Genomic DNA, 27,587 nt, shown 5'->3' with positions numbered 1-27,587 from the left:
AGCGGCCGAGGCGGGGCGGGCCGGCCCGGGGCGGAGGGCCGGGGGCCGAGGCCGCAGGGCCGAGGCGGCGGCGGCGGCCGAGGCGGCTCCGGCCAGGGCCGGGCCGGGGGCTGGGGGGCGGCGGCGGCGGGCAGGCGGCCGCGGCGGCCGGGGCCGGGACGATGACTCTGGAGTCCATGATGGCGTGTTGCCTGAGCGATGAGGTGAAGGAGTCCAAGCGGATCAACGCCGAGATCGAGAAGCAGCTGCGGCGGGACAAGCGCGACGCCCGGCGCGAGCTCAAGCTGCTGCTCCTCGGTGAGTGCGGCCGCCTGGCCTGCCGGCTGCGGGCCCTGCCCTGCATGCGCCTGCCCTGCCCGTTCGGGTCGGGCCGGGATCCCCCCGGGGTCAGCCCTGCCTGTGCCGTCCGGGTCGGGGACCCTCCGGGGTCAGCCCTGCCTGTGCCGTCCGGGTCGGGGACCCCCCGGGATCAGCCCTGCCTGTGCCGTCCAGGTCGGGGACCCCCCGGGATCAGCCCTGCCTGTGCCGTCCGGGTTTCGGGACCCCCCGGGGTCAGCCCTGCTTGTGCCGTCCAGGTCCGGCCGGGACCCTTCGGGGTCAGCCCAGCTTTTGCTGTCTAGGTCGGCAGCTGGGATCCTCCGGGGTCAGCCCCGGGGCCCAGATTCCTTTGTGGTCCGCCCCTGCCTTAACTGTTCATGTTGGCAGCAGGGACCTTCCGGGGTCCGCCCTGTCTGTCATGTCCGGATCAGGCCCCCATCCCTCCCAGGTCAGCTCCCAGTTTCTGCCGTCCACATTGGGCAGGACCCTTGAGGATTTGCCCTCTGCCCCTTTTCAAGAGACCAGTCCGCTCCCTGCACAGGAGCTCTCTGACCTTACCTCGCCGAGTGCCCACCCCTCGCTACCTCTGACCCCCCAGCATCTCAGGGCCAGAGCTTTGGGATGTAACCCACGGGTCTCATCCACCCCTCACCTCCCAGGGTCCCGCGTTGACCCTTCCCACCAGGCAGAGCCCTGTTCCCTCCATGCAGGCCCCATCCACCCCCGTGAAGACTCCTCGCGCCCCCTATCCCCCTATTCCTTTAGGGGCTGTCCTCCTGCCTTCCTGCTCCGGGAAATCCCATCCTTCTCTCGGCTGGAATCCGCCCTGTGGGAAAAAGACCGTCTTTCCCCTCCTCAGGGTTCTGCTCAGCCAAGGGCGGGGCGGTTGACACCTGAGGGAGCCTTTGCGCCCTGTCAGAAGCAGCCACCTCGGCAGCCTCCCCCGCCCCCTTCCCTAGAGTCTTGGTGGGAGCCACACGGAGCCCCAGTGGGGAGCAGCCCCCCACATCCCGGCTCCTCCCCACCTTCCCGGAGAGGGTTCGCGGTGTGCCTCCTTCTCTCCAAGGCACACCTGCTGCAGGAAGCCAATCGGGCCAGCTGTAAAGTGTTGTCACCCAAAATAAGGGCCCTTGCAGTCGTTTACAAAACAAGCCCTTGCCCTGCCCTACCCCCGCCCTCGTGAGCTCTTGGGCCGGAGGGGCGCTGGGGAAGGTCTGAAATGCCTGCAGAGGCTGCGGTAATGGAGGAGGAGGGGCCCTCTGGGGTCAGCCCCTGCCTGTGCTGGTGGTGGCGGCTCTCGGGAAGGAGACAGGTCACTTGTTGCGCGGGGAGCAGACTGCCTCTCCTGCCGTGACCCTCCAATGTCCCGCATTAGAGAGGTGCCTTGGATGAAATGCCTTCCTGATTGTTTTCCCCCCAAACTTGCATTTTGATTTACCTAAGGCAGGCGTCCCCAAACTACGGCCCCGCAGGCCGTGTGCGGCCCCCTGAGGCCATTTATCCGGCCCCCCCACCCGCCACACTTCAGGAAGAGGCACCTCTTTCATTGGTGGTCAGTGAGAGGAGCACAGTATGTGGCGGCCCTCCCACGGTCTGAGGGACAGTGAACTGGCCCCCTGTGTAAAAAGTTTGGGGACGCCTGCCCTAAGGGTTCTGAAATGGGCCGTCTTTCCAGGGCATGCGGGTGGGCAGAGCCGTGTCCCTAATGCTTGGAGGGAGTGTTGCAGGGGGCCCGCATGGTGGCACTTTGGACAGAGTGGCACTGGCTGGCTTTTGCCGTGAGTCGTGGACTTTGTGTAGATGGAGGGGAGTTAGGAATTGCTGGTGTCATAAAGATCTTACCAGATGGCCTTGCCCTGTGGCTCTGTGACCTCCGGAACCCCTGCTGCCTCTCCCGCATGCACCCAGGCTTCTGTGCCTGCACTTTGGACTTGAGATTGACATGGGGTTCAAGGACGAAGGTCAGGGGCCCCCGTGTCTGCAGCCTTGGCTACCTGGAGGGAGTCTGGGAATGATGGGACCTGTCTCGCATCCTCTGTCTGGTGCCCACCTGTGGCCCAGGGGATATCTGCTGTCCCACCCCTCTGTGTGAGCCTGGAAGTTGACCCCATCAGCCTGTAAGATGGGAGGTTGCTGCCAGGCTCAGGCCAGGCAGGGCAGATAGGACAGTCAGGAAGACGTGAGCTCCCATGCGACCCAAGAAGGACAGGTGTCCGTGCCAAGCAGCGGGCCGGGGGCTGCCAGGGGGTAGGGAAGGCTTAACACCCGAGGTGTTGGGGCCAGGAAGCCCTTTGGGAATCTGATGCAAAAACCCTCAGAACGCTTCCTAACCAAGCCACCTTGCATCCCAGCTGGAGAGTCCCTTGCTTTGAGGACTTTGACCACCAGACGTCCCGGGGCTGGGGTCTGGGGTACAGGGGAGCGGACCTCTGTGAGGCTCCTTGCCTGCTTGTGGGAACTCATTCCACTTTCCCAGTGGGCCAGCCCCGAGCTTGCGATTGCCCTGTTTTTTAGGGAACAGCTGGAGGGTGAGGCCGAGACTCCCCGGGAGGAAGGGCTGTTGGGCTGCAGCAGGTGGTTCTGGCGCCTGCACCCCATGGAATGTCGAGACCTCTGGGCGGAGGTCCTGGCGCTGTGCAGGAGGCCAAGCCCGGCCGGGCCTGCTTCTCCCTGGAATTCTTTCCTCCCCTGCTCCTTAGCGTTGGGGCTCCAGCCCTTCTTCTCCCTCATGGCTCCGGTGCTGCGTTGTGGAGTGGAAGTTGGGGAGGCAGGGGCCTGCCGCCCTGTGGCATCTGGGCCCCGGGAGGGTCTTGTGTGTGTGGGTGGTGCTGGTTCCTTCCAGGCTCGGGGCCGCAGGGGTCCAGGGTCCTGCCTGATGCCTGGGTTTGCAACCAGGGGGAGCGTGTTCTGAAAGAACACCGTGACCACGAGCTCTCATCAGCTGCCTTCCTGGGGCTGCCCACGGCCTGTGAGGGGGGTCAGCCTGTGAGGACTTTCCATGCCCTGTTTCTGAGTGTGGAGGGACCGTATCGAGCCCTAGAGCTGGACGGGGCCATAGCTGCCATGCCTCCTCCCCCGCAGCGGTGCGCATGTGCTGTTCACGCCTCAGATGGGCCCCTCCGTTACACACAGCAGGTCTCCCCGCAGCCCTGTGCACAGTGGGGTGGGGCCGCCCCGGGCACTGCAGGGCGCTGAGCAGCGTCCCAGGCCTCCACCCACTCCGTGCCAGGAGCTCCCCAAAGTCATGATAACCTTAGATGTCTCCAGACAGGGCTCATCGTCCCTGGGGGTGCGTGTTGCCCCGGCTGGGACTCTGCCGGGTGGTAGCATACACCGTCAGACGCTCGGGCAAAGCTGACGGATAATCAGTGCAGATTGTTTTCTTAGAAGTTTTCATGAGGGCTTAGAGAGTTTTTTTTTTGAGACAGTCTTACTCTGGTACCTAAGCTGGAGTGCACTGGTGCAGTCTAAGCTCACTACAACCTCAGCCTCCCCGGTTCAAGCGAGTCTCCTGCCTCAGCCTCCTGACTAGCTGGGGCTACAGGCATGTGCCACCTTGCCTGGCTAATTTTTCTGTATTTTTGGTAGAGACAGGGTTTCACCGTGTTAGCCAGGATGGTCTCGACCTCCTGACCTTGTGAGCCACCCGCCTCGTCCTCCCAAAGTGCTGGGATTACAGGTGTGAGCCTCTGTGCTGGCCTTGAGTATTTATGTACGGTCAAAGCCGTGTGTGCATGAATCACTTCTGAGTATACGCATGGATGTGTATGCGTACATTGCTTTATACCTGTGGTGTTCCAGGTGTGTTCTCATGAACACTTCTGTGGATGGTGGGGACAGCTGTGGATGGGAACGGGAGTGACGGTCATTACATGGCGCTTAGCATACGTGCTGCTCCAGCCGCCGTGCTGCGCCGCCGTCATCCTGGGGCCCCATTCCCCAGGCCGGCTGGGCCTCCGCCTCTCACAGGGCAGTTCTTGGCTGTTAAGTTTCCGTCTCGCTGGTGAGCTTTGGAGGGGGCCCCGGGCAGTTCCTTGCGGCAGGTTTGTGGTTGGAAATGTGAGGACTTCCAGGGGAAGCCTGTTCCTGGAGGCCTGAGGCTGCTAGCGGGGCTGAGCCGGAGCGGCTCCAGGCATTCTAAATAAAGCCGGATGGTTAGTTCCCGAGGCTTCCTGTCCTGCCTGCGCCGGCCCCCACGGGGCAGTGACAAGGCCCGGGATCCAGCATGGGGCGTGGTGGCCCCACGGGAAGGGCCGGGCCTCTGTTGGCCCAGTGTTGGGAGGCGTGGAGCGTGGCCTCTGGCGCCTGGCAGGGTGGCTGTGCCGTGTCCCAGAAGACTCCGGGAGCAGGAAGCGCCCTTGGATGGCCTCGTCCAGCTTTGACTCCCCGAGCCCCAGCCCAGGCTGGGAGATGTGGGGACTCGGTCCGGGGCCCGCTCTCACGTCCTCTGCGTTTACACGTAATCAGTTATGATGACTGTTGCTGGAAGGGTCTGCTTTTCCAGGCACGGTCTGGGGAGCCCCGTTCCACAGCCGTGAGCTCCGTGGAGCTCCCCCGTCCTCCTGAGCCTCGTGCTGCGGTGAGAGTGGAGGAAGCGCCTCCCTCCGAGATTTAACCACGAGAGGTTTCACTTTCTGAGTCTTGTGGTGGAGCCCGCTCCTTCTGGGACGGGGACCCTGGGCAGCACGGGGAAGACGCCCTGGCGTCGGGAGCTTGAAGGGGTGTGCGGCAAAGTCCCTTGGGCCTTAGAGGGGCGTTCGCGGCCCGCTCAGCCCTACCCTGTGGACAAAGCGGGGACCCAGTGCTCCTTCTGGCTCCCCAGCTTGTGAGTGGAAGATGGAAAGCCTCGTGTGGCCTGCCCGCCTGGGTGACTGAGAGTGGTGGGTGTTACTGGGGCGGCCAAGGGCTCTGGGAAGGTCTATGTGCGAGGTCACTGTTTGGCAGAACCGGGATCCTCAGCGCTGGGTTGCTGGCTTGGGGTGGCTACAGATCCAGGCAGCCCGTGCCCCCGGCCCTGCGTGGAGTATTCCCTCCCCGGGGCCTCACGCCGTGTCTGTCCTTCATAGGGCACCTGGCGGGTCTTCTGGGCTGTCTGGAATTGGCCGCCCTGGATCCAGACTCTCACTGTCACCTGGGCCTTTCCACTTCACCTGTCAGGATGTCAGTGGTCCAGTCTCTCGCCCTCCACCCCCACTCCCTGCCTACGGGTCGGAAGACCTCATTGGTCTCTACTACCAGGGTTTCTGGTCCAGCCAGGCCTCCTGCGGCTGCCAGGCTCTCAGTACAGCACGGGTGGGTAGGGCGTCGGGCCATCCGCAGGGCCTGGGAGCAGTGTGGTGTCCGGGTTAGGTACGTGGCCTGGGGAGACTCTTGTACAGAGCCCACCCCTGCCACTTGTAACTGTGGGACTTTGGGTCTTCGCCTCAGTTTCCTCAGGGGGCGGTGGGGTGAGGACTCGGTGGTGATCCCCATCCCGCCGCATGTGGGCACCCGCTGAATGCTGATTGCTGCCCCTGCTGCTGGCATGATGATACCTTGTCTTGTCCTCAGCACCTGGCGTGCGTGGCACACGGTGGGTGCTCTGTGAGAACCTGCTCCGTGGAGGATCCTACCCTGGGATCTGGGATCTGGGATCGGCCCACAGATGCCTTGATCAGGATTCCCCAACCTCAGCTCCATGGATGTTTTGCACCGGATCTTTCTCTGGGGAGGGCCTGTCCTGGGCACTGCAGAGTGCTGAGCAGCGTCCCTGGCCTCCCCTTGCTCCAGGCCAGGAGCTCCCCCTAGTTGTGACAACCACAGATGTCCAAAGACATGGCCCAGTGTCCCCTGGGGGCAGGACTCCTGGCCTGGTTGTCTTAGGAGCCTCTTCCCTTCTCGTGGCCGTCGGTCAGCCGTGTGTCCTTGGTCCCCTTCCTCCTTGCCCATGGCACTGAGCGGGCCTCAGAGATGCTGTCGTTGGCTCACTGAAGGCAGATCATGCAGGGCAGTGGAGAGGAGGGACGCGGCACGCCTTGACACTCTCCAGGCTGGCCTGGTGCACGCCAGGGGTTCTGTGGGGGCAGGCTCTGTGGCCACCTGCTGTGGGCCTGTGCACCAGGCAGAGGGGCCCCTGGGGACAGTGTACAGCTGGCTCCTCAGAGGCTCCTTCCTGAGTCCTGCCTGTGGCCCAGGCTGCCCTGGGCCGGCCCGCCTGGGGCAGTGGGGGCACACTCTGTGGGGGGAGGGAGCCACGGGCAAGCCATTTCCCTCTTCTGGCCTCAGTTTCCCCATTGGTCACGTGGGAAAGATGTCCCTCCCCCCGTAGGATTGTCGAAGGATTAAATGAGGTGAGGTCAGCGCAGCAGACAGCAGGGAGGGAGCCCTCCTGTCCCCTGTGGCTGCCCTTGCTGCTGGCCACTCTGTGCATGTTCTTACCGAAAAGCTGCCGACTAACCCTGGGCAGTGGTGCCCCCTGGATGGCGTCCACATGGGGACTCCAAGCCCGGGAGCCTCCAGGAGGGAGGTCCTGGCGCACGTTTCTGTCTCCGTTCTGATCGCAGAGTTGGCGCTCTGCGCACCGCACTGGCTGGCGCCCCAGCCCCCGTTTTCTCTTCAGACCCGTGTGGTCACACTGAGGTTTCAGGGTCCCTGCAGGGATGGAGCGGGTGGGGGCTGAAGGGTGCGGTCAAGCTGGAGGGCACTGTGTTGCCATTGTTAGCCGTGTCCACTGATGGGTGCTGGGCCCGCCACCGGACAGGACTTCTGTGGCCTGTGCAGATGTGGCTGTTGTTACCTGTCCTAGTCCCCAAGGCCTGTGGCGGTGCCGGGTCCGTGCTGTGGGATGGGTGAGGTGGTGGAAGCACCTGGTCGTCCGGCAGCGCCAGTCTGCTGTTTGCAGAGGTTGCCGTGAGCTGGCCTCCGTCCCACTGGACGGGACGAGGGTTGACTGCTCAGGCCCCCGCTGGTGGCCTGGGCAGGTGTCTGGAGAGCAGGTCTGGGCCTCCAGATGCCTCCTCCTCCCCCATCAGTGATCTCATCCCAGACTCCTTAATGACGGTCAGAGCTGGGCAGGAGGGGTCTGTCCCTGTTCCCCAGGTGGCAGTGTCCAGGCCTGTGCCCACAGCTGGGTTGGATGGGTTGGGCAAGGCTGGGGCCCAGTCTCCCAGGCTCTCAGGGGCTTTCGCAAGGGCTGTGGTAAGACCCAGCATGTGGGGATAGGGAGCTCAGAACACTCGCGTGGCCAGGTGCGGTGGCTCACGCCTGTCATCCGAGCATGTTGGAATGCCGAGTCGGGCAGATTGCCTGAGTGCAGGAGTTTGAGTCCAGCCTTGCAACATGGTGAGACCCCCGTGTCTACTAAAAATGCAAAAAATTAGCCGAACGTGGTGGTATGCGCCTGCAGTCCCAGCTACCTGAGATGCCGAGGCGGGAGGGTCACTTGAGTCCAAGAGGCAGAGGTTGCTGTGAGCCGAGATTGCACTACTGCACTCCAGCCTGGGGGACCGAGGGAGAGACCCTGTCTCCAAAAAAAAAAAAGAAAAGATAAGGTGGAGTCAGGAGAATCGCTTGAACCCGGGAGGCGGAGGCTGCAGTGAGCCAAGATCGCGCCACTGCCCTCCAACCTGGCAACAGAGCGAGACTCCGTCTCAAAAAGAAAAGAAAATATGGGTGAGTGACACCAACCACTTCCAGTGGGGAGAGCCACTCCCACGTGGAGCCTGTGTGCACGGAAGCCTCCACGGGAATAGAACAAGCCGGCGTGGCCCCTGGCTGGCGAGGGGCAGTCAGGATCTGCACCGGAGGCACCTGGGGACTCTGGGCTTATGTTCTCCTGCAGAGGCTGTCCTGCCATCGCTGCCCCGCTTGTCATGCCTCACTTGGGGCAGTGAGTTTCAGGGCGGCGGGGCCGGCTGGGCGCGTTCCTCTCTGGGCACTGCCTTGTCCTCTGAAGCTTTGCCTGAGGGTTTGAGGTGGAGCAGAGACGGAGCACGTCCAGGACGGCCAGGAGGAAGCTGGGAAGCCAGGAGACCCAAGTCTGTTCAGGCCCTGCTGGTAGGGGCTGTGTGACCTCAGGGAGGCAGCTTGACCGCTCCGTGCCTCAGTTTCCCCTCCAGTCAATTAGGCGCTGAAGTGCTGTCTGCCTCCTGGGGTTCTGAGACTGAAGCGGGCAGGCATGAGGCCCCTTGAGAAGCCGGATCGAGGGCGTCCGTCCTCCGTGGTGGGAGGCTTGCCCCTCTCGGGCCCCTGTGTCAGGTTGGGGCCTGGCTTTGAGCCCATACCCGCTGCCACAGCTCGTGGTCAGGGTTAGATGGCTGGGCTGTTTCCAAGAGCTAAGATCACAGGCATACGCGTGTGCACACCAACGGGCTGCTGCTGACCTGCCTTCTCAGGGTGCTGACAAGCCGTTATGTCATCCCCTGGGTGGAGCTGTGTGGCTCTGGCCTTGCTCCCGGTGTGTGCTGGACCAGGCCTCCCTGCAGCCCTGTGGGGGCTTCCTGGCTTCTTGGCCCACATCTCACAGTCTTGGGCACTGACGAGGTCAGCAGGGGTGCCGTGGATGGGAAGCAGCCTGGAACCCTGGGTGTCTGACTCCCAGGCACCTGCGCCCAGGTCTCAGCCCCTTCCTGCCTCCGGGGTCACGGGTTACTTACATGAATCTTTATATGTTTTCTATTTTTATGATTTATTTATTTATTTATTTTGAGATGGTCTCACTCTGTTGTTTAGGCTGGAGTGCAGTGGCACCGTCTCAGCTCACTGCCACCTCTGCCTCCCGGGTTCAAGTGATTCTCCTGACTCAGCCTCCTGAGTAGCTGGGACTACAGGCTCTTGCCACCACGCCCGGCTCATTTTTGTATTTTCAGTAGAGACGTGGTTTCACCATGTTGGCCAGGCTGGTCTCGAACTTCTGACCTCAGGTGACCTGCCTGCCTTTTCCTCCCAAAGTGCTGGGATTACAGGCATGAGCCACCGTGCCTGGTTTTGAATCTTTTTTTTTTTTTTTGGAAACAAGGTCTCACTTGTCACCCAGGGTGGAGTGCAGTGGTGCGATCTCTGCTCACTACACCCTCTACCTCTTGAGTTCAAGTGATTCTCGTGCCTCACCCTCCTGAGTAGCTGGGAGTATAGATGCCCACCACCGCACCGGGATAATTTTTTTTTAATTTTTGGTAGAGATGGGGTTTCACCATGTTGGCCAGGCTGGTCTCGAACTCCTGACCTGAAGTGATCCACCTGCCTTGGCCTCCCAAAGGGCTGGGATTCCAGGGCTGAGCCACCGCGCCCGGCCTTGAATCTTTAGCATCAGATGAGCCTCCAGTCCCTGTTCTCCAGGCTGCGCCCTCTTGGGCTTGGAGCCCTTTTCTTCTTTTCTTCTCCGTGGTTTGGGGATGTTTGCCGGGAGCTGGGGCACAGACTTTGTTCCTCCTGGTTGGCCTCTGCGGATCTTGGCCTTACGGTCCAGCTCAGAGGGTGGTTTTCTCTGGAAGCCAGCTCAGTCGCAGCAGTGGGCGGACTCTGGCCCCCCCTAGTGGCGGTGTCCTTCGTGTACCTGTGCGTCCCGCAGGCTCCCCAGCATCTGGGGTCCACTGTTCAAGCCCACCGGGAACCAAGCTTGCAAAGGCAAAGCACCTGGCTTGTGGTTGCGTGGGGGCCCCCTGGACACCTAGGCTCCCCCAGGTGTGGGAAATTTGAGCCCCATTCTCCCAGGAGCTGTGGCTGGTGACACGCAGTCAGGTCCATCCTGAGGGGCTCTAGAGTGTGGGGGTCCTTATGGGGACCTGAGGGATCTGGCACCCTGGACCAGGGCCAGGTTCATTGAGTTTGCTCAGGAAACGTACGGAGCGCCTTCTGCGTAGGGCCTGGGGATGCATGTGGTGCTGTGGATTTGGTGTGGGGAGGTTGTGTTTCGTAGATGGTGCTGTGGATTTGGTGTGGGGAGGTTGTTTCATAGATGGTGCTGTGGATTTGGTGTAGGGGAGGTTGTGTTTCATCGACAGCATCTTCTTGCTGTGTCCTCATGTGTAAGTGATCCCTCCTGGGATCATCAGTGCCCTCATGAAAATGCCCCCCAGAGCTCTGCGGCGGAAGGATCTGATCCCACCGCAGGCACCTCACCCATCACCACCTGAGGCCCCACCTCACATCGCACTGTCTTAGGGGCGAGGATTTCAATATAGGAACTTTGGGAGGATCACAGACATTCAGTGTTATGGGTGGGACCACTCGGTGTGTGGCCCTCACCGTGGTGGCGCGGTCGGCGGCCCGTCCTTCCCAGCGCTGAGCAGCGTTCTGTGTGTGGGTCTCTGTGCCTGTGCATCTGCTGAAGGGCCACTGGAGCTTCAGCTTTTTGGCTTTTAGGAGTAATGCTACTGTGGTGCTGTGTGTGGTGAGTAGTGGACAGAAGGCTCCGCCCTGGTGGGTGCCCTGCTGTGGCCTGAGCGGGAGATTAGGGCTGGCAGGGGCCTGTGGACGAGTCCAGAGGGAGGTGGAATCTCCGAGGGGCTCCCGCGCTGTGTCCGGAGGAGTGGGCTGGCTTTTCTCTCCAGTGGGCAGCTGTTGAAGGTTTGGGAGCCCAAAGAGCCTTCCAGCTCAGATATCTTTCAGGAGGAATGTGGCTGTGGGCTGGGCCGGCTGGGTCGGGGTGGGTCCATGTGGGCGGAGGCTTGAGCTGGGGCCTGCGCGCTGGGGCCACATGGCGGCTGGCTCGATGGGAGGGAGCCTCTGCCGACCAGCACCCCGGATGTGGGATGTGAGGTCTCAGGGGAACCAGGCATCCAGACATTGGGTCTGCTGCGTGAGGACCCCTGTGTCCCAGCTTCACAGCGCTGTGTGACGGGATGTGGCAGCGGCTGAGTTGGCAAGGGAGGCAGGGCGACTTGAAAAGCAGGCTGGGCCCAAAGCACCTTGCAAAACCACACCTTGTCGCCTCGCCTGGCTTGAGTGCTGTCCCAAGCCTCGCCCTTGGTCCCCCCCATGGCTGGGCCAAGCAGTGGCCAGCAGCTCATGGCCTCCAGAGGCCCTAGGCCACCTGGGCCTGGCTCGGCTTCTGGGGCCCAGGGCCCCTGCCTCCCTCTGCAGCTTCTCCTGGCTTTGGTGAGTTATGCAGGAGACACAGGTGGCTTCCACTCAGCTGGGGTGGTGCACACGAGGTAACACGCAGCCACCCAGCTGTGCACGTGCTGCATACGTATGTCCACGTGCGTGCCTGTGTATATTCATGTGTGCATGCAGCATGCACGCGTGTGTATGCACGTGCGTTCACGCGTGTGTGGCGTGCACAGGTGCGTGTGTGCATGTTGGTGCTTGTGGATGTGTGCACGCAGAGGTGTGTAGGTGTGAGCCGCTCCCCTCCCCCATCAGTGTACCGGATCCCCTCCCCCATCAGTGTACTGGATCCCCTCCCCCATCAGTGTACTGGATCCCCTCCCCCATCAGTGTACTGGATCGCCTCCCCCATCAGTGTACTGGATCGCCTCTGCAGAGCTCCGTGAGGTCCTTGGCTGCAGTTGTCATTTTTGCCTTGGTTAAAAAAAAAGCAAAAAAGGCCAGATGCAGTGCCTCATGCCTGTAATCCCAGCACTTTGGGAGGCCGAGGCGGGTGGATCACCTGAGGCTGGGAGTTCAAGACCAGCCTGACCAACATGGGGAAACCCCGTCTCTACTAAAAATACAAAATTAGCTGATTGTGGCGGTGGGCGCCTGTAATCCCTGGTACTTGGGAGCCTGAGGCAGGAGGATCACTTGAACCCAGGAGGCGGAGGTCTTGATGAGCTGAGACTGCACTGTTGCATTCCAGCCTGGCCAACAAGAGTGAAACTCCGTCTCGAACAAACCCCACAAAATCCCCAAACAGTAGTACCCAGCCAGTTCTCATCTGGGCAGTGACCTGTGGCTTTTCAGACTCCTTGCTGGCCATCTTGGTCTCCCGGCATCGCGGCTGAGCACCGAGGCTTGCTTGTTCATTTCATAGGTCAGGAGTTGATGGCCTGAGGGGCCTTGTGACGTGGGTGCAGAGTTACCAAGGGGTGGTGCCTTCTGCCCCGAGTGCAGGCCCTGCTGGCCTCCTGCTGCTGTGTGAGGCCTGTGCCCGGGTGCAGGCTCGACGTGCGTGCCGGTCCTGGGCTGCGGTGTAGCGTTAAGCACGTTCGGGGCCTGTGCCAGGTGCAGGCTTTCAGTGTGCTGCTTTTGTGTCAGATGTGGCTTTCTGCGTGTGCTGTTTGCTATTTCCAGGTGCTGCACCCTTCCGAACAAACCCACAGAGCGGCCATCTTTTATGATAGCGTTGTGTTAAAAATAGAGTCTCAGCCACGTGTGGTGGCTCACAGCTGTAATCCCATCGCCCTGGGAGGCCGAGGTGAGTGGATCATGAGGTTAAGAGATCGAGACCAGCCTGGCCAACATGGTGAAACCCCATCTCTACTAAAAATACAAAAATTACCCGGGCGTGGTGGCGCGTGCCTATAACCTTCGTGGGCTTTCTGGTCCTACTTGGGAGGCTGAGGCAGGAGAATCAGTTGAACCCGGGAGGTGTAGGTTGCAGTGAGCCGAGATCGCGCCACTGCACTCTAGCCCGTTGACCGAGTGAGACTCCATCTCAAAAAAAAAAAAAAAAAGGTCTCACCTGGGGTCAGTCCTGACCCACAGGGGACACTGGCAGTGTCTGGGGACATCTGTGGTTGTCAGTTCAGGGGCGGTGCTCCTGATGTGGACTGGGTGGGGGCCTGGGATGCCACTGAGCACCCCGCAGGGCCCAGGGTTCAGCGCCCGTCAGCAGAGCTGAGTCCTCAGGTGGCATCCCTCCATGCCACTGCCCTTCTCTTCAGGGTGTGCTGAGGGAGGGGGTGTGGGGATCCCTCTCGGGAGAAGGCGGTGTCACCTGCACACTCACCCTCATCCCTCCTATTCTGGAACATGGGCGGGTTGGAGCTTTTGTGGATGAGAGGGCAGAGGACGACCCGAGACAGAATTGAAGTCCATTTTCTTGATTCTGAAAAGGACTCAGGGTGGTAGAGGAAACTGACGAGGAGAGGCGTCGGCCTGTGGGGCTCCCTGATAGTGATGTGTCCAGTGTTGTGCGAGACCTCCCACAGGGAGCTCAGTGGCTGTGGGCAGTTCCTGGGCTTCCTGAAGGCAGCACTGTGTGTGGCCACTGTGGGCCACACGGAGCCTGTCTCTTCTCCAGGAGCTGCCAGGAGAGGGGGCCTGTGACAGGCACCTGCACAAAGACGTCTACTGTGGGCAGCAAGGAAGGTTCCAGAAAGTATGGGAGAGTGGTGCTGGGGCTCGCGGGCTTTCTGGAGCAGAGGCTGTGAGAGGAAGTGAGCTGGGTCCCCAGCACCAGGCAGCCTTTAGACAGCGGGGATTGGGACAGCTCTGTGGGCAGAGGGCCCAGCTCAGGACGACGTGCGCAGAGGCCGGGAGGTGCCGGGAGATGCAGAGACAGCAGGTGGTGAAGGCCAGCCTGGAGAAGGGGGCGGGGCACACTGGGAGGCGGCAGGGGCGCGGGGGCACGAGCGGGGTTATGACTTGAGTAGGGAGTTGAGGCAGGCTCTTTTTAGAAAGTAGAAGTTAACTATTGCTGTGTAATGAGGTCACCCCAAAACTTTGTGCCTTAAATTAGCAACTTATTTCAGATAGTTTCTGAAGGTTGGGAATTTGGGAGCACCTTGGTGGTGGTCCTGGACTGGGGTCTCAGAAGCTGTAGTGAAGATAGCAGCCGGCCAGGGCCCCGTCATCTGGCGGCCGGCGCGAGGCTTGGGGAGCCCTCGTGAGCTGGCCCCTCTAGTGGCTGTGAGTGGGAGGCCTCAGGTCCGCACCCCGCGTGGGCCTCTCCGTAGAGCTGCTTGAGGGGCCTCACAGCATGGCAGCTGCCTGCCCCCGAGCCCGTGACTCACAAGTGAGAGCAAGGAGGACGCCCTGTGCCTTCGTGAGCTGGCCTTGGAGATGGCGCACTGTCACTTCCGTCACATTCTGTTCACTAGAAGGTCACTAGAAGTCCAGCCCGTGCTCAGGGGGAGGGAGATAGGCTCAAGTATTGGAAGGAAAGAGCATCAGAGGCACACTGTGGGCACACTGAAAACCCAGCAGTGGCATCGCGGCTTGTGAGCCTGAAGACAGTGGGGGAACAGAGTCTCTGCCCAGGGGCTGACCGAGTAGAGAGGCCAAGGTAGGGGAGGGGTTGGAGTGAGGACCCCACGTCACCCAGAATGCTTGGGGGCTCATCTGGAGGACGGGGTGAAGGGAAAGCTGGCTGCTGGGCCCTTTCCCAGTAGTTTTTCCAGGCTGACTTGCTGATCCTTTGGATCCTGTGGGGCCCTGGGAGCCTCAGTGTGCCCGTCTCTGAGATGGGGCGGTCATGTGCTCGTGCCTGGAAGCGCTGTGGGTGTTAGCAAGGTCATGGCCGGCATGGAGACACGGAGTGGTTCAGGGACGTGCTCAGGGCCACCCACGGCAGGCACAGCGGTCCTAGCTGACCCTGCCACAACACCAGGAGGGAGAGGGGGAGGCTTGTGGGCGCCCGGCGCACAGCGGGCGCTGTTGCTGTGACGCTGAGAAGGCTCCGGGGAAGGGGGCGCCCGGTCCTCAGGGTGGTGCTGACATTCCCCTGGGGTGAGCCCATGCGGGTCCCTGCCGCTGCGTCTGTGCGCTGTCCCTCCAGCTGATGTTGCTCATAAACTGGTGTGACCATGGTGGAGCGGCACAGTCCCAGCTGTGGGCCGGTGCCCTGCGACTTGATTTGGCTTGAGACCTCACGGTCTTTGATGTAAATACCAAACTACTGGCCCCCAGGGAAGAGTGTTCTTGCAGAACTTCTGGAAAAGGTGGTTCCAGTAAGACCCTGGCTGGATGGAGGATGGGTGGAAGGGCGCTTTGTAAACTCTACCTGAGGTCCGGTGGAGACGGTCAGCCGCATGCAGCTTCGTTTCCGGGCTGGGCGCTGTGGCGCAGCGGGGTCTGGGTGGGCAGGGCGGCAGCAGGACAGCCAGGCCCCCGCCGCCGCCCGTCCTCACGTGCCCTGTCCCGCAGGCACGGGCGAGAGCGGGAAGAGCACCTTCATCAAGCAGATGCGCATCATCCACGGCGCCGGCTACTCCGAGGAGGACAAGCGAGGCTTCACCAAGCTCGTCTACCAGAACATCTTCACCGCCATGCAGGCCATGATCCGCGCCATGGAGACGCTCAAGATTCTCTACAAGTACGAGCAGAACAAGGTGAGCCGCAGGTGTGGGGTGAGGGCACTGGGCAGCTGCGGCTGGGGCGGGGTCCGGGCCGGCGCAGGTTACCCTTGCTCATCTGGCTGTTCTGTCGTGGACGTGGAAACAGCACCCGCTGCCTTCCTGGGGGCCGACGGGAGAGTTAAGATGGGCATTGCCTGGCCCAGCCCCACACTTCCCTCCCAAGTCTCTGTGGGCGCTGCACCCTGTGGGTGGGGAAGCTGAGGCCTGCGAGGTGAGCTGTTCGCCCAGGCTGCCTCGGGAATAGGCAGCACGAGCCCCTGGTTCCGGGCAACCCACGGGGCCACACTTCTCACCTTCTTGCCCTGGTGTTTTTATTCTTTGAAAACGGTCTCACTCTGTCGCCCAGGCTGGAGTGCAGTGGAGCGGTCAAGGCTCATGGCAGCCTGGCCCCTGCGCTCAGGTGATTCCGCCTCAGCTCCCTGAGTAGCTGGAACTGCAGTGTGTCACGACGCCCCGCTGACTGTCATATTTTTTGTAGAGATGGGGTTTCTCCTAGTTGCCCAGGCTGGTCTTGAACTCCTGGGCTCGAGCAGTCCTCCTGCTTTGGCCTCTTAGCCCCGTCCCTGTTGGTGGCTGAGTCCCATTTCAGTGTGTGGAGGGACCAGGTGTTTGCTCATTTATTCCCTGGTGGACATTTGAGCATCTTCCTGTGTGGGCTGTTGGGAACGGAGCTGCTGTGACCGTCTGTGGATGTGCGTTTGTGTGGACACTGCGCTCCCTTCCCTCAGTTGTACCCCAGGTGGCAGAATTGCTGGGTCTAGGGTGACTCTGGAATTGCCCTGTGAGAAGCCTCCCCCGTGGCCACCTGAGGGGCAGGCCTAGCAGCCGTGCCACCGTGATTCCTGCCAGTGGTCTCTCTGGGCCCTTCCAGCCATGGAGCCACTGATCCCACTTTTGTAGCCCGGTTTTCCGGGGTGGGTCTGTTGCTTCTGGATCTTCGTTTACCACATGCCCTGTCTCTGCTGTGATCCCTTCCGGCAGTGGCCTCTCTCAGAGTCCAGGTTCACAGTTGGGCTCAGATTCCATCAGCATCTGAAGCTGGCACCTGCAAACTGCAGACTGATATTGTCGATAAAGTTTTATTGGCACGTGTCCACTTCTGCCATGTTGCCCGTGTGCTGTGGCAGCAGCGGTGGAGCTGAGTTCTGGAGGCCATCCGTGCGGTCGGCAGAGCTGGGCGTGCTCTCTGGCCCTCTGCAGAAGCAGATTGCTGGTCCTGAATCGGGAAGTTTCCAGGGAGTGGGATTTTTGGGATTTGTGTCTCTTTCGAAGTCCCCCGAGGTGTGCTTAGCCCAGATTGAGAGGCTGGGGGCAGGGCGAGGGAAGGGCTGAAGCTGGAGTTGGGGCCAGGGAGCGTTGTTCACAGGGGACAGCAAGGGCAGAGTCTCCGCTCTGGGGGCCCTGGGAGGGCCCCGCCGCTCTCAGAGCACAGGGCAGGACTCCCTTCTTCCCCATCTTGGATCCCACCCATTGGGTCCCCTCTCCAGTCCCTCAGCCAGCGAGGCCTGGAAGAGGGGCCATCACGAGCTTTCTGGTGGCTCCGTGGCCCCTGGCAAGCCCTTGGCCTCTCCCCCCACCCACCCTCACAGGCCAATGCGCTCCTGATCCGGGAGGTGGACGTGGAAAAGGTGACCACGTTCGAGCATCAGTACGTCAGCGCCATCAAGACCCTGTGGGACGACCCCGGCATCCAGGAGTGCTACGACCGCAGGCGCGAGTACCAGCTCTCCGACTCGGCCAAGTAGTGAGTGCGGCCGCATGTCTGTGGGGGGCGGCGGCAGCTGCAGGCTGGCACTGGGGCCCTTCAGGAAGCCCCCTGTAGCCCCCGGGTTGCCCCCTGCCCGCTAGCCTAGGGCACGGACGTGGTGGGCCCCGGCCACCTTGCCGGACGGAGGGACCAGAGCACACCCGGGATGGGCGATGCCTTAGCGGGAGCCCGTGGACTCTGGTGTAGCACCGGCCTCCCTGTGCGCCGGGCCCTGCTGCCACCCTCCCTGGGGGGCACTGAGCTCCTGGCCGTCCTTGATGCCGGAGCTTGGCCTATCACCGCCAACCCAGGGTCTGCTCCTCGGAGGGCCGTGCGATGGGGCGGATACACTGCAGCCCGTCTTGCTCCTGTCTGTGGCATCCCCCCAAGGCCACGTCTCCCACCAGTGACTGGCCGTGGCCCTGACTGACGTTGGGGCCTGGCTGTGCTGATGGGTGGCGGGGCCGCGGCTGCAGGCACAAGGCGGGCTGTGCGCTGCTGCCCTGCATGCTCTGCAGGCCGAGGCCCCGGACCTCCCCAGCACTGGGAGACACCCTAAGGGGACAGGGACAGGCCCATCCCCCGCCCCTCCTGCCTGTCCTCTCTGTGTTCCCTGCCTCTGGGGGCCTCTGGGAGGGCCCAGATCACCAAGCACTTGGAACCAAATGCCGGGGCCTTTGGGCAGAACCGGAAAGGTCTGAGAAGGCATGCGGCCTCCCTGGCCTCTTACAGCCCCGACTCAGGGAGACCACTTGAGGGCCCAACTCAGGACTGCCCAGGGCATCAGAAACGGGAAACTGTCACAGCCCAGAGGGCCTCAGGAGATGCCGCAGCTGAACGCCATGTGGGGTCCCAGAGAGGGGTTGCAGGGCTGGGCAGGAAAGGGCATGAGGGGAAACTGAGGAAGCAGGAATCAAGCACGGACTTGGGTAGCTGCGCTGTGTAGACACTGGCTCACTGCTCGTGGTGGGGGCTGCGCCCAGTGCAGGGAGCGGCAGGGAGATGGCGTGGGGCTCCGCCGGGGCTGTGCCAGGGGCTGTGCCTGGGCTGTGCCGGGGCTGTGCTGGGGGCTCTGTAGCCCCGCTCTCCTCATAGTGGGCTCACTTGTGAAGCCTCAAGCCTGGGCAGCCGGGACCCTTGGGCGTGCCCTGCCCTGGGGCACGATCTCCCGATAGGTGGTCATCTCTGGGCAGCTCCAGGACAAGGTCCTAGACTAGCTGGAGTCCTCATCCTGGGAGTGTCTCTTGTGCTGGGTCATTTCTCTCCCACAAGGCCGCAGAGAGGAACCCGTGCCTCCTGCCCAGATGGAGCTGGGAGGCTCGCACCCGACCCCAGGATCTCCCTGCGGCCGCTTCAGACCCTGCTGTGGGTGGCGCGGTGCACAGGCCACACCCTCCCAGTGGCTTCCCGTCCCCTGCTGGTTTGCGTGCTGTGTCCCTGTCCGTCCTGCCCCCACCCCGCAGCCAGCCTGAGCACCCCGCCGCTGTGTTGCAGCTACCTGACCGACGTGGACCGAATCGCCACCTCGGGCTACCTGCCCACCCAGCAGGACGTGTTACGGGTCCGTGTGCCCACCACCGGCATCATCGAGTACCCTTTCGACCTGGAGAACATCATCTTCAGGTACGGCCCCACCGCTGGCGGGGAGGGCACCTCGTTCCCCAGACACCAGGCGCCCGGCTGTGGGGGCCGCTCCGACGCTCGTTTCCCAGTGCGTCCGCTCACACCTGCACAGCCAGCACTCGGAGGCCAAGGCAGGGGCATCGCCTGAGTCCAGGAGTTTGAGACCACCCTGGACAACAGAGCAAGACTTCATCTATACAAAAAACATTTTAAAAATTAGCCGGGCGTGGTGCTATGTCTGTGGGCCCAGCGACTCGGGAGGCTGAGGTGATGAGTCACTTGAGCCCAGGAGGTCGAGGCTGAAGTGAGCCGTGATCCCACCATGGACTCCAGCCTGGGTGACGGGGAGACCCTGTCTCATCTCAGTAAACGCAGAAAGCCCATTGATCTTCATCCTCAGACTGTTTGGGCCCATCAGGAGACAGGGTTTATCTCTGAGTATATGTGAGCCAGGGCCACACAGGGAAGGGCTGGGCCCGGACGGAGCGAGCGTTGGGCTGGGGCCTGCAGTGCCGGCCAGAGCAGGGACTGCAGGGGCCGTGGGCATAGAGGCTGTGAGGGGAGGAGGTCACGGGATGGAGGCTGTGAGGGGAGGGGCTCCAGGCTGGGGAGGACCAGGTGGCATGGATTCTGTTCTTCGTGGGCTGCCCCTGCAGATCCCACCGGGCTTCTGGGTCTCCAGGGTCCAACGTGGCTGGGGCTGGTCAGCCGAGTAGCGTTCTCCCTGGGGACCCTCAGTGCTGGGGGGCTGCGCAGCTGCTGGCTTCCGCCCTCCCTGGGAATGTGGGCCCTGCCCGTGTGGCTCCTGGCCCTGCGTACCGTCTCTAGCGCGAGGTCCTGGCTGCCGGTGCGGGGCGTGAGGCTTCACCCGCAGGCCCGATTTTCACCCGGTGCTGGAGGCCAGAAGGCTGACATGAAGGTGTGGGTGGGGCCGGGTCCTTCTGAGGCCGAGGGCATCTGCCCGGGCCTCTCCCAGCTCCTGGTGGTGGCCATGTCCTTGACGTTCCTTGACTTGTGGCCGAGTTGTGCACCTCTTCCCTCATCGTCACGCGGCGTCCTCCCTGCCTGCGTGGTCACCTCTGTTCTCTTCTGAGGACCCTGTCCTTGGCCAGGGTCTCCACCTCTGTGTGGCATCATCCTAAACAGCGGACCCGATCCCCAGGTTTTAGCGTGTGTGCAGGTGCCAGCCGGCTCTGCCCCGGAGGGCCTCTCCAGCCGGTACCCTGCCGAGGCCGCTGGGAGGGCTCCAGCGAGTCTGTGAGGTTTTCCTGGAGACCCCTGTCCTGAGACCCATCCCAGGACCGGAGGCGCCACCCCTGCCGTCTGCCCGTTTCCCCCACCCGTCCTCCTCACCCGTCCTTCCAGCCTGGCTTCCCAGTGCAGGCAGGGAGGACACCGCCTGAGGACGGAGGCAGCCTGGAGCAACGTGGCCTCAGGCCAAGGAACGCCAAGCCCTGGGGTAGTTCCCTTGCCCCGAGCAGGCGCTGGGCCTCAGAAGCTGTGGCGTCCTCGCTGGACGTGGGCGATGGTCGATTGTTAGGAGAATTCAAGGTTTTTTTCTTTTTTGTTCATATGGGGCCCATGACCCCAGGATAAAGCCGAGGCCAGCCGGGCACAGGCCAGGGTGTGGCATGAATGTCCCGTCCCCACCTCGTGTCTCAGGGCCCCCTTGCAGCCTCATGCTGGCCTCTTCACAGTGCAGGCCTTCTGTGCCATCTGTCAGGAATGTCTGTGCCCTCCCCGAGCTCACCGCCTCCCCTCGATCTCCTGGGCCGCTCCCGCTCCGGCCGTGCCCTCTGTGCTGACTGCAGAGCCCTGGCCTGAGCCCGTGCCTACGCTGCCATCATTTCTCTGCCAGTCGCCTCTGTCCACCACGAGCCAGCAGAGGGCAGCCCAGGTGCTCTGGGACAAGCTGGTGGCCTGGTCTATGTCTGGGGGAGGCTGGTGGGACTGCCCCCGTGCACCAGGAGAGGCGTCTGCTCCCTCAGGTGGGGAGAAGACACTGGGGGCCCGGGTCCCAGCCTTGCCAGCCTCCGCAGGCGTGCAGGGGAGGCCTTGCGCTCCCTGCCGCCCTCCCACCTGGCTGCAGCTGCTGGTGCGTGCCCTCCTGTCCCTTAAGTCACCTGGCACGTCTGTGGTCCACCTGTGCCTGCTGGTCGCCCCCCCACAGGCCAGACCAGACCAGGCGGAATCTGCCGCTCATGTGCCAGCGCAGCCCTACTATCCTGGGCAGAGATTCAGGAACCCCGCCCTCCCCCCCCACCCCAGGGCCTGAGGCTGAGGCTTGAGGGGCCTCTCCACTTCTGCCTTTGTGTTTTGTCTTTTTGAGATGGAATTTTGCTCTTGCTACGCAGGCTGGAGTGCAGTATATGATCTCGGCCTCCTGGGTTCCAGCGGTTCTCCGGCCTCAGCCTCCTGAGCAGTTGAGATTACAGTTATGCCCCGCCACGCTCAGCCAATTTTGTATTTGTAGTCGAGACAGGGTTTCTCCATGTTGGTCAGGTTGGTCTTGAACTCCCAACCTCAGGTGATCTGCCTGCCTCAGCTTCCCAGAGTGCTGGGATTACAGGCGTGAGCCATTGTGCCCAGCCTGTCTCTTTCCTCGTTCTAGAAAACTTAGAAAAGTCACAAGTGGAAAGAGGCGACTCTCCTGTAACGGAGCCCTGCCCCAGGCGGCGTCTCAGCGGCCGCTCTTTGTCCTCCTGTTGCGTGTGGCTGAGTGTGGGGTTGAGCTGCTCACTGTGTGAGGCAGGGGCTGCCCCGGCCCTTCTCCCCAGGCGGAGGCCGGCAATTCCGCCCTCTGCAGCCGTCACACTGTGGGGCACTGCGGAGAGTGACGGTGGCATCAGTGTGGACTCCCGTGAAAGATGCTGGGTGAGGGCCGGGCGCGGTGGCTCAAGCTTGTAATCCCAGCACTTTGGGAGGCCGAGGCGGGTGGATCACGAGGTCAAGAGATCGAGACCATCCTGGTGAACATGGTGAAACCCCGTCTCTACTAAAAAAAATACAAAACATTAGCTGGGCATGGTGGTGCGTGCCTGTAATCCCAGCTACTCAGGAGGCTGAGGCAGGAGAATTGCCTGAGCCCAGGAGGCGGAGGTTGCGGTGAACCGAGATCGCGCCATTGCACTCCAGCCTGGGTAACAAGAGCAAAACTCCGTCTCAAAAAAAAAAAAAAAAAAAAGATGCTGGGTGAAATCTGTGCCCCTGACCCCAGCGAGGGGAGTGCCTCTGTGCTTAGGGGGATGTCTGACGTCCGGACGCCGGCTGTAGGGTCACGGGGCACCCATTGCAGGTTCCCTTGGCAGCTGGCACCCAGAATCCCCTGGCTTCTCATGTCCCCACCCTAGCGCCCGCTTCCCTGGGCCCTGTGGCCTCTGGGCCCCTTCGCCTGTGATGGAGGGGCCTGCGACCGGCACTTCTGGAGGTGGCGCGCCCACTCTCAGGGCACGTCCTTGACGGTTCTAACACTGGGAGCTCTTGTGCTGCAGCCGCCGTCCAGTCTGGTGTGGCGGCGGCCCGGACTGGGGGCCGTCCTTGGACAGCAGACGGGGCCTTGGGGCCACAGGTGGCTGAGTCCTGGTGCCGTGTCCTTCCAGGATGGTGGACGTGGGGGGACAGCGGTCAGAGCGGAGGAAGTGGATCCACTGCTTCGAGAACGTCACGTCCATCATGTTCCTCGTCGCCCTCAGCGAATACGACCAAGTCCTGGTGGAGTCGGACAACGAGGTGGGTGCTGCCCTGAGCAGGCCCAGCGTGGGGAGCCGGGCCTTTCCCGCCCGCTGAGCCCGGGTCCCCTCGGCTGTCCGCGGGTGCATGCCGGGGGGTGGGGGCCTCTCTGATCCCTGCTGCCTTTGCTCCCGCAGAACCGGATGGAGGAGAGCAAAGCCCTGTTCCGGACCATCATCACCTACCCCTGGTTCCAGAACTCCTCGGTCATCCTCTTCCTCAACAAGAAGGATCTGCTGGAGGATAAGATCCTCTACTCGCACCTGGTGGACTACTTCCCCGAGTTCGACGGTGCGTCCGGTGGCTGAGCTACGGCTCGTGGGCAGGCCCTGTGGGAGGGAGGGGGCTCACGGGAGGGAAGTCTCAGGTCTCATATGACGGGGGTTCCTGTACGGGAATGAGTTCTCCATCGTGTGTGCCTCATACTCATTGGAGGACTCTGTGAGGCAGGGGCATCTCGGATGGGAGGGGTCTCAGGTTGGGGTATCTTGGGTGGGAGGGGTCTCGGGTTGGGGTATTGGGTGGGAGGGGTCTCGGGTTGGGGTATCACAGGTGGGAGGGGTCTCGGGTTGGGGTATCACAGGTGGGAGGGGTCTCGGGTTGGGGTATCACAGGTGGGAGGGGTCTCGGGTTGGGGTATCGGGTGGGAGGGGTCTCGGGTTGGGGAATCTCGGGTGGGAGGGGTCTCGGGTTGGGGGATCTCGGGTGGGAGGGGTCTCGGGTTGGGGGATCTCGGGTGGGAGGGGTCTCGGGTTGGGGGATCTCGGGTGGGAGGGGTCTTGTACAAAGAGGGCACCATGCGAGAGAAGTCTTGTATCCGTGGGTCTGGTGTGGGGGGCGTAGTTGTGTGGGGTATTCTGTATGGGGAGTCCCCTACGGAAGGTGTCTCGCAGGAGTGGCTTGTGCACACTGCCAGCGACAGCCCTGTGGGGACCTTGGCGGTAGCGCCTACATCCTCATCTATGTCCTGGTGCCCCCCTGGAGCCCTCCTTCCCTCCATGGCCCCTGCCTCATGGGCTGTTGGGGCAACTGAGCACTGGGGTCTCCACACACCCAACTCCCTCTGGGCCTGGGCATGGCGGCCAGGGAGGTTGTGCCCTTGACTGTGCGGTCAGCAGTGCCTTAACTTAGCTCTGTCACCACTCGGAGCCGTTACTGCCGGGCACGGCGAGGCCCCAGCCGCTCTGCCCCCTTCCTTTCCATCCGGCTCAGCCCTCCTCCCGTGGGTCTTGGGTGTCATTTACTGGAGGGGCAGCAGGAGGGAGGGGTCTGGCACACGGCGTGACCTCGGCCCGGCTGCCCCTGCTGCCCCTGCTGCCCCTGCTCCGGCAGCACGTGGCCCCTGCCTGGCAGCCTGTCCTGTGGGCTCAGGGAGCCCTGGCGGGGGAAGCCCAGGGCCTGGATATGGGCCCCTGTTCCGCCAGCCCCCGGGCAGCCTCCTGAACACCCCCAGGGCCTTTCCATCCAGCAGGCAGGAGTTCCCGTGCGGGGCGCCCACGTTGTTCAGGGTGGTGGAGGGGCAGGGGCGGTGGGTGGGAAACAGCGCCCCTGCTGGAGCCTTTGGGACGCCTCCCAGGCCCCTCCTGCAGCGGGCACTGTGTGGTGGGTGGGGGCCGCTGTTCCTGCTCTGGGGACTCTGTGCCCAGCCCTGGGGGCCTCCTCTGACCCTGGGCCCTCACAGGGCAGCCGTGCAGGAGTCTGGAAGGCTGCGGCTGTGGAGCTGAGTGGGTAGAGGCTGGCGGCGGGTGAGCAGAGGGCACAGTGCGTGGTTCAGAGCTGCAGGGCGGAGGCCCCGGCCAGGACAGCAGTGCCCTGGGGCTGGCCCCGCGGCTCGCCTGGGGAGGGAGGCAGCTGCTGCCCGCCGGGCGCACAGTGGGCTCTGGGCTGGGGTGGAGCCGGGCGGGCCGTGCCTTGCCTAGTCATCCCCCGAGAGTGAGAAAGGGGCCCGTGTGTCCTTTGCCCTGGGCCGGGCTGGGGCACAGCCTCCCCTTCCGCCTCCCCCAGGGCCCCAGCGGGACGCCCAGGCGGCGCGGGAGTTCATCCTGAAGATGTTCGTGGACCTGAACCCCGACAGCGACAAGATCATCTACTCGCACTTCACGTGCGCCACCGACACGGAGAACATCCGCTTCGTGTTCGCGGCCGTGAAGGACACCATCCTGCAGCTCAACCTCAAGGAGTACAACCTGGTCTGACGGCGCCCCGGCCCAGGGAGACGGCGGAGACAGGCAGGGACCGCCCTCCTCCCCGGAGCGCGCCGGCCGGGCGGGGGCGCTGCTGAGCCCGGCCCGAGGCCTCTGCCCGCGGGAGGAGGTGTTTGTTTTTTTTTCGTATTTTTAGCAAATGGTTTTTATTTCACAGTTATCAGGGGATGTACATCTTTCCGTGCGTCTTCTCACCCTTTGTCAGCGGCAAAGGCGGCCTTTTTCTGGCCTTGACTTACGGCTCGCTTTTTTCTAAAAAAAAAAAAAAAAAAAAAAAGGAAAAGAAAAAAACCCTCGAAACATAAAAAACACATGTGCGCCCTGTGCCCCCAGCGACTCTGGGCCTCACTGAGTCCCTGCGGCCGGTGGGGGCCCCGCCCGCCCCGCAGCCCCGTCCCCGCCCCGCGGCTGGCCTTCCAACCCCGCCTGCTTTTTCTTTCTCTTCCCCATCGCCAAAGGCGCGGAGACTCGGAGACTGACGTTTCCCTTTTAAGTTATTGATGCCCAGTGCGCCTCGCCTCTTCACAATTCAACGCTGTGTTTTGCCCACTGGACCCCTGAAGAGGGGGTGGGGGGCTCCCTCAGTCGCCCACCCTGGGAAGTGCCTAACCTTTTTTTTTTTTTTTTTTTTTTTTTTTGAGGAAAAAGAACACCTGACTGCACAGGTTGAAGAAACACCCTGGGCCCCCTCATGGCCAGGTCGCCCGTCTCTGCGGAGGCTGGGAAGGGTCCCTGGGCTGGAGCCATGGGGGCTCAGGGCCTCCTCCGGGCTGTGCCGCCAGGGCCAGCGTCGGCCGCTAGGGGCCGCCCTGCCCCGGCTGGAGCGCACCTCCCTGCAGCCCACGTGGGCTGGGTGGCTGGAGGGACGGTCCCCTGTGACATCGGGAGAAAGGCCACCTGGCTGGGGCATTTCTTTTCGTATTGTTCCGCTCTGTGTTGTCACCAATTCGGAAACAGTGAGGGTTGGGGTGGGGACTTTTACAGAATATTCTCAGGTGTGTACCCGAGAGGCAGAGAGAGGGACGTGGCCGGCAGCTCCGTGCGCGGCCTTGTCCCAAGCACTTGTGCCTGCCCCCAGCGCTGCCCCCGGGGGTTGGGGGGGGCGGGAACCAGCACTTGCACTTTGGCCAGGGGCACAGGGAAGGTGGCGGCGGGCACCGGCCTGGGCAGCTTCCCAGCATGGCTGGCCACGGCCATGGCCCGACGGGGAGCCCGCCAGGCCACCCGCACTGAGCCACAGCCCGGAGTCCTCCTCCTGGGGCCCCTTTAGGCACTGAGGCCCCGAGACTGGTTCTCCCCGGAGACTTGGCAGCTGCGGAGCGGGGACTGTTTTGGGGAGGCAGCTTTTCCTCTCCTGCTGACTGAACACTACAGCGCTTTGTGGGGCTGGGGCTGGCACAGCCGGCCGGGGTGGATCGCCCGTGCTGCCTTTCCCGCCTGATGCGGACTCTGCCCCGCTGCTTCTAGCCTTGACAGATGACAAAAGAAACAGCCCCAAAGGAAGAGCGCCCTGACCGGCAGTTCCTGCCGCCGCCGTCGGCCTGCCCCGGCCTCCTTGTCTGCAGGGCTGTCTGCCGGCTTCCTTGGGAAGAAGCAGGGGAGCCCGATGGAGGGGCAGGGGAGGTGTGTCTGGGAGGAGGGTCAGGGCAGCTCCATTTCTTGTGATGAGCGCTGTCGGGAGAAGGGCCTGGCGGGATCCCCCCAGCTCCCCCATGCCACTTTTCCTCTTTTGTCCCTCCCAGAAGCGTCCTTTTGTGCCAAGCGTCTACCTAAGAGGGTTGGTGCCAGAAGCCCCCCATGGTGGCTGCTGGGGTCCGGCGGTACCCTGGGGAGCAGATGGGGCCACCCCTGGCAGGGTTTCTGCATCCATTCCCTCAGTGGACTCCTCTGGGGGCCTGGGCTTGTGGCATCTCTGAAAGCCCAGATCGCACAAGGGGACCTGGCCCTGGCCTGAGGGTGCCGTTGGCCAGTACTCAGGCCCGGGTGCCGCTGAGTATTAGCTTTTCCTGGGGAGGGGCTGTGCCAAGCATCCCAGGGCCAGGCTGGGGCCGCCAAACTGTCTTGGCCCGGGTCCTCTGGGTCTGAGTGCCTGATCCCCGTCCCCCGAGGAAAGCGGGGACGGGTGCTGTAGGCCCCGGGCAGGGGTGCCTGCCCCAGTAGAGCCCCAGGCAGTGGTTCTTGTGCCATTGACACCCTCGGGTTGGGGAAGGGGCAGCCGACCCCCACCCTTGCCATGTGTGGGGCCACGTGTGGGGTGTCTGTTTTTACTTTGGTGACTCACCTGCCAACGCTTTCTCGTGAGTGCCGACCACCTTCTCTGACCACGTCACGCCCAGGCGGCAGCAGTCCCCGGCCACCGCAAGACCCACGCCCTGTGTCCCCCGGCTCCTCCAGAGGGGCGTCCCCGTGCCAATGTCCCCCAGTGGTGGCAGTGGGTCCTGCGGCCGGCCTGGTGGACGGGCCCGGTGTTACTTGTATATTACACAGTCCTGATTTCAGACAATTTCAACCTGAATCTATTTAAAAAAGAATATTCTATACAATGCTGTTTTTAAACCTTTTACCATTTGAAATGCATGTGTTGTGCGCAGTGGGGGATGGGAGGAGGGGCTGAGGCGCAGCTCAGTGTCACCTCCCGTGGCCACCGGCCCTGACCCTTCTTCTAGACACTGATGGAAGTCGACTTTTCATATCTTTCTCCTGAAATGAACTCTGTTTTAAATTGGAATAAATTTTGTTCCTAAA

At 62.6% G+C, this 27,587-nt stretch overlaps 2 protein-coding genes across 2 annotated transcripts; both read left to right on the top strand.

The window, feature by feature from the left end:
• Positions 1 to 27,587, top strand: GNA11 (G protein subunit alpha 11). Its single transcript, XM_010349642.3, has 7 exons — positions 1 to 297; positions 15,328 to 15,512; positions 17,129 to 17,283; positions 18,781 to 18,909; positions 22,509 to 22,638; positions 22,776 to 22,929; positions 24,643 to 27,587. Exons 1-7 carry the CDS (start codon positions 162 to 164, stop codon positions 24,831 to 24,833), a joined length of 1,080 nt encoding a protein of 359 aa, XP_010347944.2. The 5' UTR covers positions 1 to 161; the 3' UTR covers positions 24,834 to 27,587.
• On the top strand, positions 25,343 to 27,587 carry PHGR1 (proline, histidine and glycine rich 1). The gene is given in 3 exon segments (XM_074384815.1): positions 25,343 to 25,936; positions 25,938 to 26,065; positions 26,067 to 27,587. Coding segments are annotated over 3 exon segments (939 nt in total). The 3' UTR covers positions 26,284 to 27,587.

The sequence above is a fragment of the Saimiri boliviensis genome, chromosome 14 (assembly GCF_048565385.1).
Source record: "Saimiri boliviensis isolate mSaiBol1 chromosome 14, mSaiBol1.pri, whole genome shotgun sequence".
NCBI lineage: Eukaryota > Metazoa > Chordata > Mammalia > Primates > Cebidae > Saimiri > Saimiri boliviensis.
The sequence above is the reverse complement of the archived record's forward strand: the minus strand, read 5'-3'. Positions and strand labels throughout refer to the sequence as shown.